Below are 10,580 nucleotides of genomic sequence, written 5' to 3'. Positions count from 1 at the left end.
TATCATAGGATATGTTCTGTTTTATGCAGAATTGTTTCATTTTATAGCAATAATAATTATAATAAAATCTTAATTTAATAAAAAAAATGAAATGTATAAGAAATTAAGAAGAAAAATTCACCAAGGTTGTAGTATAAATATATACACTACCTGAAAAAGAGTCTTTTCATCGCCTTGACTCCTAGTTGATTATTTGGAAAAGTGGCAGAAGGTGGATTTCTCTGATGAATCATCTGTTGAACTGCATCCAAATCATCACAAATACTGCAGAAGACCTACTGGAACCCACACGGACCCAAGATTCTCACAGAAATCAGTCAAGTTTGGTGAAGGAATAATCATGGTTTGGGGTTACATTCAGTATGGGGGTGTGCAAGAGATCTGCAGAGTCAAACAAACCACAGGAGAGGGACAATTCTCCAGCAGGATAGCGCTCCTCATACTTCAGCCTCCACATCAAAGCTCCTGAAAGCAAAGAAGGTCAAGGTGCTCCAAGATTGGCCAGCCCAGTCACCAGACATGAACATTATTGAGCATGTCTGGGGTAAGATGAAGGAGGAGGCATTGAAGATTAACCCAAAGAATCTTGATGAACTCTGGGAGTCCTGCTGAACGCTTTCTTTGCCATTCCAGATGACTTTATTAATAGGTGATTTGAGTCATGTCAGAGATGTATGGATGCAGTCCTCCAAGCTCATGATGGAGTCAGACACAATATTCATTCTGTCTCCACTGCAGCCTGACTTTATATTCTATACTGGACATTATTTCTGTTAATGACAAAACTTTTTTCTAAGCAGTCAGACCTTACTGTCCTGATTAAATCATTAAAAAAATCAAGGCATGATCATAATTTATTTTAGTAAAATACGCATAATCTAGAGGCCTTTCCCTGTCATATAAGCCACTTCTGATACTAAATGATCAACTAGAATCAAGTTATTATTTGTTGTTCCTAAAACTCGATAATATATATAGATAAGGAGTGTGTATAGTCAGACACTTACTATTATCACTGCTTTGACAAACTGAAAATGTTTTTCAGATGGAATTGAGATGGTGATATTTGTTATCCCAGCATGCATTGGTGCATCTCTCCTCGTCATCATTATTGTGTTTACCTGTTTTGGGAAACAAGAACGGTGAGTTTTACATTCAGTGTAATCACAGTTAATTAAAGAGAAACCCCACATCACAGTAAATAAAACGCAAGATTGTTTTTGTTGTAAAGCATACGCCAATGATCTCATTTACAACTTTTCTATAGTGTGCTAGTAATATACTTTGGCTTCTCATAGGGTGAAGATGTGTTTGTGGCCTATAATTCCCGATCCGGCCAACAGCAGTATTAAGAGGTGGACGACTACAGACTCACTACAGGTATAATTATCTGCTTTTGTTAAGAGACCTATCATGCCTCTTTTTATGATATAAAATAAGTCACTGATGCCCCTAGAGTATGTAAAGTTTAGCTCAAAATACACCACTAATAATGTTTATAACTCTCTGAAACTGACTCTTTTAAGCTTTGATCCTAATTATGTCATTTTGGTGACTGTCGCTTTAAATTCAAATGAGATTGTGTTCTTTTCAAAAGAGGGCGGAGCTACAAATGCCTGTGTGTCAGCTTAGTGGCAGATTCAAAAGCAAGACTAACGTCAAATGCTAATGAAGGAGTGATGATCACTAGTGGGCGGGGCTTTCCCTCTCTGATGACATGTAAAAGGAGGATGTCAATCAAAGTGTTTCTGCAGACTGTTTATATCTCGCGTGATAAGGAATATAATTCATGTTTACTAATAGAAGCTGCTTATATTCACACACTGCTGACACACAACTGTGTTTAAACCAGTTCTAAAGGTGACTGGTAAATAGTTCCCCTTTAAAATACGAGTATACTTTGGTGCTTACAAGAAAAAAAAGAGACTTCTAGCTTCAGTTGAGGACATGCATGAGGGCATATCACATAAAGTTATTTATCTTAAGTTTTAACTAGAGGGAGGCTCGAATTAAGATCGCTCTCTTTCTTAAATAATCGTGCAGCTCTAATTTGGCCTACTGCAGTACGATGTTTGAAGTCTTTTAATAAGCATGATATGTACACGATAGAGAGGATAAAAGTTTATTGTTTGCTTGGAAGTTTGTTAGACGGAAGTTGTCCAATGATAAACGGGAAACATTTCCAAACAATGATGTAACTCGCGGCTGAACTATCCTAGTACGATGCATCGTTTGAGAAATGAATGATGCAGTGATGAGTGTTTCCCAAAACCCGTAGTTTCTCTGTCGCAGATCCATCGCTTAAACCACGTTAGTTATAACGTAAAACGCCTATAATGATGCTCTAAATGGGGCGGAGAAACTACTTATTTAGAGAAAACCTCATAGTTTATCTGTGTAAATTATATCGTTTTACACGCACACGCACTTAAAAAAAAATCCAATATTAGTTTTGGTAAAAACGTGCACTCGCTTTCCATATTAAATGAAATATATGCAAATGGCACATATAGGGCGTGTGTTTCCTTTACAGATATTATTGAGAACATTACATATTCTTTTCTAAAACATCAAATCACTTGATCATCTAAACACGTATTCTAATCTCATATATAAATCATATAAATAAATAATGAGATATGAAATGTATTATGTATTAGGAAATGAAAAAAAAATCCTACTTTAATGATAATATTAATGATGATGATGATGATAATTATTAAGTAGGATATTGTTTATTTATTTTTAGAAAAGTCTACTTTTACATTTTGACACATGTAAAACACTGCAGAAATGTACTAACCATCAGGCCGTTATCATATACAGTACAGATACTTAATAAATAACCTATTCTAAATTAAAAACATTAACATATGCTATATTTTTTGCTTTGGATATGTAACGTAAATTCCACTTTTAAATATTAGGTCACCTATAGCTTTTGTTGTGAGCCACGGCTGTGTTCAAAATGACATCACTGTTTTCTAAGTGCACTGTGAAGGGGGCAATCGTAAACATGAAGATCGCTAAAACTGAACTGTAAAAATACTTTGAAAGCAAATTACAGCTAAGAGAGATGACCTTAATGCTTTATTTAATAATTCCAAGTTTAAATGTTAGAATGTTCTAAATGAATAGGGCATAGGGGGGATAAGTGGCAATAGAACACAGCCAGGAACTGTTTCTAACTACAGCTCTAGAGGTGTAGTTTCAAGCATACGTTTGTAACTCAGTTTGCAAATGTTTGTTGAAGTGACGGATTTGGGGAAACAGCAATTCAACAAACAATGTTTGTAACGACGGAACTTGCGACCTTAGTTGGCTAACGATAGTTTTCAGAAACACACCCCTCTTTGTTGTTATGCGGTGAACTCAGCCAATTGCGTAATTACGGTGTCGTCATCACAGCTCCTGCAGTCCCGCTTCAGATTCTGCACCAGCTGAATTGATCGTCTCATCTTGGACCGATGTCGCAGTACTTTGATGCCGCATGTTATAGTCACATGACGTCAGCGCAGTGTCGCCGGACAAAATTTCTAACCGGCATGCACCACTTTAAGACAGATTCCGATCGGTCTGCGCAGCTCTGCATGAAGTCGACCGCACCTGTTGAGAGTGTGAAGTGTCCAACATTCCACACTTATTTTTACCAGTTAAATAAGTGCATCATCTAGGTATTTAAAGTGCACTTACTAGTAAATAAAAAGGATATTTCAGTGTGAACGCACTACTTACACTATTTATACTAAAAACTGGCGTAGATAGCGCATAAGTATTGGATTTGGTACGTACCTAATCATCTTTTTTTGTTGTCGTTGTTGTCCAAGGGCTTGCCTGCATTTAAAGAAGACAAGGACCCAGTGCTGGTGTATCTGTCCCACCTGAGTCTCCTCGATATGACTGAGAAAGAGCCTTTTAAGAGCGGCTACGTGAAGGAGAACCAGTGGCCAGACGATCTGAACATCCACGCTGATACTCAGAGCTGCGACCTGGAGCTGGAGCGGGAATCTGTGCCGTACGCCACTGTACTTTTCAGCACTCCGTATCAGATCAATTCCTCCAATCCTCCAGCTTATGTGCGCTCTGAGTCCACACAGCCGCTGTTAGCAGGAGACGAGCCGGGCAGTCCTCCACCGCCATATGAGAACGTGCCCAGAGGTGGCGCTGTTTCTGCACTGAACCGCTTCTCTGCATTCTCTCAGTCCACTCAAAGCGAGGAGAGCGACGAACTCTGGGAGGAATTTCCCATGCTCAGATCTTTGGAGGTCAATCACATCTAAACTCGCATTCATCCAATCCTACGGTGGCTGAGAGAGCTTAAAGCAGTGTTTCCCCAACCCGGTTCCTGAAGGCACACCAACAGTACACATTCAAACACTCCCTAATCAAACACACCTGAATCAACTCATCAGAACATTAGAAGAGACTTCAAAACCTGAAGTTAATGGATCAGACAAGGGAGACATCCAAAATATGTACTGTTGGTGTGCCTTCAGGAACAGGGTTGGGAAACACTGCTTTAGACCCATATATAGGCCAAAGGGTTTATGTACCTCTTGAGTTGAAAAGAAACTCAACGGTCAAGTAAAAGGTCAAAAGTCAGTGGGGTCACTTTAGAGCAGAGAGTGGCTGAGAGAGCTTAAAGCAGTGTTTCCCAACCCTGTTCCTGAAGGCACACCAACAGTACACATTTTAAACCAATCAAACACCTAATCAAACACACCTCAATCAACTCATCAGAACATTAGAAGACTCCAAAACCTGAAGTTCATAGGTCAGATAAGGGAGACATTGAAAATATGTACTGTTGGTGTGCCTTCAGGAACAAGGTTGGGAAACACTGCTTTAAACCCATATATGTGTCAAAGGGTTACTGTATCTCCATAAGTGAAAAGAAACTCAAAGGTCAAGGAAGATACAGATAGTTAGAAGTCAGTGGGGTTACTTTAGAGCAGTGTTTTCCAACCCTGTTCCTAAAGGCACACCAACAGTACACATTTTTAACCTCTCCCTAATCAAACACGCCTCAATCAACTCAACAGAACATTAGAAGAGACTCCAAAAGTTCATAGGTCAGATAAGGGAGACATTGAAAACATGTACTGTTGGTGTGCCTTCAGGAACAGGGTTGGGAAACACTGCTCTAAAGTGACCCGACTGAATTCTGACTTTCTGTATCTTTCTTGACCATCGCATTTCTTTTCAACAATGGGGTTACATTAACACTTTGATGCATATATGGGTCTAAAGCAGTGTTTCCCAACCATGAAGGCACACCAACAGTACACATTTTCAACCTCTTCCTAATCAAACACACCTGAATCAACTCATCAGAACATTAGAAGAGACTCCAAAACCTAAAGTTCATATGTCAGATAAGGGAGACATCCAAAATATGTACTGTTGGTGTGCCTTCAGGAACAGGGTTGGGAAACACTGCTTTAAACCCATATATGCATTAAAGGATTAATGAAACTCCATAGTTGAAAAGAAACACAATGGTCAAGTAAGATACAGTAAGTCAGAAATCAGTGGGGTCACTCTAGAGCAGTTTCCCAACCCTGTTCCTGAAGGCACACCAACAGTACACATTTTCAACCTCTCCCTAATCAAACACACCTCAATCAACTCATCAGAACATTGGAAGACACTCCAAAACCTGAAGTTTATGGGTCAGATAAGGGAGACTTCCAAAATATGTACTGTTGGTGTGCCTTCAGGAACAGGGTTGGGAAAGCACACATGTACAGTACAAATCAAAACTAGCCATATTGATTTTGTTAGCTCTCATTGCTAGTTTGGTGCTGAACAATTCATCTGTGCATGTCATTAAGAAAAAAACAACCGTTTGCCCTTCTAATCTTTACTTGAAATCTGAAAATGCACTTCCTGTTTGTGTTCAGTTAAATCCTCAGATTAGGTCTGTCTGAGGCATTGGGTGTGGCTAACATACTCAACCACGCCCCTTTAGCTGTCCGTTTAGACAACAAACAGAAACGGCGAGGAAGAGGAGTCTGTTATGCTGTAATAATTCTCCCTAAACCCTTTTCCCCATCTTTCTGAACGAAATGCCTACATTACTACATCCATTCAGCTCGCAGTAGCATAAAACAAGCCTGTTTCCTCATTTAATCATTTATTATTTAGTATCATTAATGCAGCTTCTGGTTCATGTGGACTTTAAATGAGAAAAAGTTAGTAGCTCATTCAAATGCGCTGAATTATTATTATGACTACTGTATATCTGGGACTGATAGAAGGATTTTCTTTATAATATTGCAGGTGTCTGAATATAAATGAAGCAAACCACTAGTATTACAATAGTTGGGAGAAAATGGCAGCTTTAATTATGCAAATCTTTTCTTTTATAGATACACAGTATATACAGTTGAAGTCAGAATTATTAGCCCCATTGATATATTTTTTTTCTTTTTTAAATATTTCCCAAACACTGTTTAACAGAGCAAGTAAATTTTCACAGTATGTCTGATAATATTTTTTCTTCTGAAGAGTCTTATTTGTTTTATTTCGGCTAGAATAAAAGCAGTAAAAAAAATTTTAAACCATTTTAAGGTTAATATTATTAGCCCCTTTAAGATATTTTTTTCGATAGTCTACAGAACAAACCATCATTATACAACAACTTGCCTAATTACCCTAACCTGCCTAGTTAACCTAATTTCCCTAGTTAAGCCTTTAAATGTCACTTTAAGCTGTATAGAAGTGTCTTGAAGAATATCTAGTCAAATATTATTTACTGTCATCATGACAAAGAGAGAATAAATCAGTTATTAGAGATGAGTTATTAAAACTATTATGTTTAAAAATGTGTTGAAAAGATCTGCTCTCTGTTAAACAGAAATTGGGGGAAAAAAATAAACAGGGGGGCTAATAATTCTGACTTCAACTGTGTGTGTGTGTGTGTGTGTGTGTGTGTATGTATATATATATATATATATATATATATATATATATATATATACATACACACACATAAAATTTTATTTTAATTTTACATCAGCAAACTCACTGCCTTGTCTTTATGCAAATCAGCTTGCACTAGCTAGAACAAGATGAATAATAAACATGTAATAAAGGGATAGTTCATTCTTCAAAATATCTTCCAGGGTTTCTGCAGGTTTCACCAAATTATTATAAAAGTGTTGCATGACTTATTCGATAAATTTATTCCAAAATGTGTGAAAAATCTAGCAGGAAAAGTAATGTTATAAAGGGTTTAAAAACTATAACAAACTAAATTATGCACAACCGTCTGTCCAGGTCAGCTGTAAATACACGGAGCACTTTTAAACTAATGTTATTGTAAGAAAAATAATTAAACCATTACGGTAAATAGTTAAAATTACCCTTTTAAATAAATGTTTAAAAAGGTTTTATTAAGATGGATTGTTAATCATTGTATGGGCGTTAATGGCCAGATTGGGTAAATTTAAAGGGCACATAGTTTACCTCTTTTTTATGATTTAATATTAGTATTACGGTTGTTCTGAGTGTGCCAGTTTAGGTTCAGTTCAACACACAGGTCAGATGTTTTTATTATAATGTGTTCAAAAGTGTCATGTTGTGGGCGTGTTGCTTTACATGAAAATTAGTTTCAGCTTCCCGCCCAACGTAACAAGGGGGTGGAGCCAAAAGCTCCCACGCTCTGTGTTTGCGACAGACAGGCTGACAGACAGAGGCTGTGTCCGAAACCGCCTACTACTCAGTAGGTGCTGCATTTGAATTTAAACGTACTACTCGGCCGTTAGAAAAGTACGTTCTATACAGTATGAATGTGAAAAGTATGAATGGAATTCAGACGTACTACATCCGGCATTTTGTCATGGTCACGTGACCTACCTGCGTCAGTTGCGTCGCCTCACTTCCATTCATGAATTCTCTCACGGGCATTATGGGATAGCGCAGCATGCATGGGATGCGCACTTCAAAATCTTGCCGGAAGTAGTAAGTCATCCGGGTACTTCTCGCCTACTGATTTTCGAATTCTATGAATTCGGACAAACTACTCGGCTCGCATACTGATTTTAGCGTACTATATAGTATTGAAGTATGCGGTTTCGGACGCAGCCAGAGAGAGAGAAGCTAAGCTAAGCTAAGATTTCCATTCAGCCGTACATGGATGACTCAGGCACAGACCAAGCAGAGAGTACCCAATCATTTGTGTCTCTGTATAGTTTGTATAGTCTCAGTGTAAAAGTGCCGAGCTTATACACCAAGACTAATAACCACACACACTGAAGTAACTTTGACTGAGGCACCGAATGTGCCACTACACGGCACACCAGACACTCAGTTGCGCGGCAGAAACATGAAGTGTCCCGAATCGTCGCGCCACGCATTCCAGAACTCCAAACACAGGCCTCAACCAGGGCAAACACAACGGTGCCGCGAAACCCACGCCCAGAACTCCGAAATGCACTGCGCAACGCAAAAGGTACAAGCAATAATTCCAATTAGAGCGATAATGTGGAGAATATTGATCTTGTGTTGAGCCCAATGAGCCTTTCATCTAAAAGTAGAGCACGGGTGTTCCTTTAGTGATATCGCTTTGACTCACGCGCTGAAAATGGCGGACATGAAACAAGAAACTGAGGATATGATCGTGACGCGAGGCTGTCAATCAATATTGGTGGGCGGGGGTACCGCTCTCCTACGTGAAGTTGCGGTCGGTCTGAAAAACGCTCCAATTGGTCCACTGTTTTTATGTTGTTAGATTGAAAAAAAAAAAGGACTGGGTGTGTTTACATCACCCCAATATGACGGTCTATACACTATATATACACACATGTCTGTCCTAACAGCTTGAAAAGTAGATTTATAGGTGCCCTTAAAGACTTTAGGTGCCCTTTAAGACTTTTTTTATGCCTAAAATTTTGATCTGGACCCATGACCCCGCGGATACGCTGATCTTCTTTTGTGTTCAACAGAATAAACTCAAATAGCTGCTGATGTTATTAATGAAGAGATCATTGATGTTTAATGTTGGAGCTGATTTAATGTTTACTTTTCTGGCTTTACTTTGAATTGCGGTTAATATAAGAGGAGCGCAAACTCTTTCTGTATGTGTGTGAAATGTTTATTGTGTGTGAAATGTTACGTCACTGCATGTACTTGCACTATATCCACCTCTTTTTTTGATAGAATATAATTTGTGGTTGCAATGTTAAAAAGCTCCTCTGGAAGGACAAAATAAAAGTGTTACTTGATTTATTTTGTAAATTTATTTCAAAATGTGTGAAAAATATAGCAGGAAAAATATACTGTGATCTCTGTGTTTACTTAAAGGAATAGGGGAGCGGGAGGCTGGGGGAGATATTAGAAGCGTTCATTTTCAGTCTATATGGACCCAAGAAATGGAGGAAAAAACTAGTGGAGGTTTGACAGGAGCACCCGTGTCTGTTTGACGTGTCATGTGAGCAATACCACAACTGGTCAAAGCTAATTCCATTAAAATCCAGAGCATGTACATTTTCTACCCCATTAAAAGCTTCTTTCTCATTAATAACAAAAGATTTCCTACGTGTTTTTGGCTGTGAAATGTAGTTTGGACAAAGTTGTCAGCGATTCTTCCTATTGTAAAGTCATGCAATGTGAAAGCCCCTGTCGCCGATCCATCTTGCAGTGTAAACAAAGCAGTGACGAAACGCTAGTCCAGATAGTCATGCAGTGTGAAAACATCCGTCACACGACTACTTTGAAAATCATGCAGTCTGAACTCGCCATTAAACGCGTACACATTGCTGAATACACACAGGATGTACAGCAATACACAAATATCTTTACAGATGACAAAGAATTAAAGGATTAAAATATCACATGATTATTTTCTACATAAATATAAACACCACAGCCTTCATGCCTTCTTCACCACAGGCGGCTTCTCAGTTTATTCACGACAACTTGCTTTTGCATAATGTTATTAATATCAGCAGTATTATTAATTATATTCATATTTCTATTTGCTTTATTAAAAACAAGCTTAGATTTGTCCACCTGTCAGGTTTTAGACCATATGAGGCATAAGAACAGGACGTGTGTGTTTTTTTGAGCACACTTCATTATTATTGTTCATTTATTAGTTTGAGATTAGAACTAAATTTAGAAATAGTTTTGAAACAAATCTTTTTGCCTAACAAAAGAAATTAATTATGTGTAGACTAATGGATGTCTTCAGTGGAGTGTACAACACCGTTGCCTTACTCCATGAAGAGAGAAAAAGGCTGAATGGAGGAGGCTCGTTCTTTATAGCTGTGCTGCAGATGCTCTGTTTAACCGTTTTCTCACTAGTGAAGCGCTCAGTTTTTCCACTTACAAAGTTCGTCATGTAAATAGCGAATGCTCCATGATGTCATGCAACTGACTCTTAAAGGGAATGGGAGATGAGACTCTGATTGGTTTAATGCAGGTTATGCTCAAAACACCTAGAACTCATCAAGAGAATAAGCACAACCCTGTTAGACCATGCACAGCAGCGCAGAGCGTATTTTTCCATCCTTAAAATAGCAAAAGTGGATTCACACACATCCTTAATGCTTTTGCGCTTTAGACTTTGTGCCTAG

At 38.3% G+C, this 10,580-nt stretch overlaps 2 protein-coding genes across 6 annotated transcripts in view; one reads left to right on the top strand and one right to left on the bottom strand.

The window, feature by feature from the left end:
* The window catches only part of csf3r (colony stimulating factor 3 receptor), a 320,054-nt gene extending 310,827 nt beyond the window's left edge, over nucleotides 1-9,227 (top strand). For 2 of the 5 annotated variants that reach the window (XM_087284875.1, XM_087284876.1), the window contains 3 exons: nucleotides 1,046-1,142; nucleotides 1,299-1,380; nucleotides 3,828-6,438. In XM_087284875.1, the coding sequence (XP_087141001.1) occupies nucleotides 1,046-1,142; nucleotides 1,299-1,380; nucleotides 3,828-4,280 (632 nt within the window). In that variant the 3' untranslated portion in view covers nucleotides 4,281-6,438. 5 annotated transcript variants of the gene reach the window in all.
* The window catches only part of limd1a (LIM domains containing 1a), a 179,417-nt gene that overhangs the window by 65,217 nt on the left and 103,620 nt on the right, over nucleotides 1-10,580 (bottom strand). The gene's annotated exons all lie outside the window — the stretch shown is intronic.

This window comes from Danio rerio, chromosome 16 (genome assembly GCF_052040795.2).
Source record: "Danio rerio strain M-AB ecotype USA chromosome 16, GRCz13ab, whole genome shotgun sequence".
In the NCBI taxonomy this organism is placed as follows: domain Eukaryota; kingdom Metazoa; phylum Chordata; class Actinopteri; order Cypriniformes; family Danionidae; genus Danio; species Danio rerio.
The sequence above is the reverse complement of the archived record's forward strand: the minus strand, read 5'-3'. Positions and strand labels throughout refer to the sequence as shown.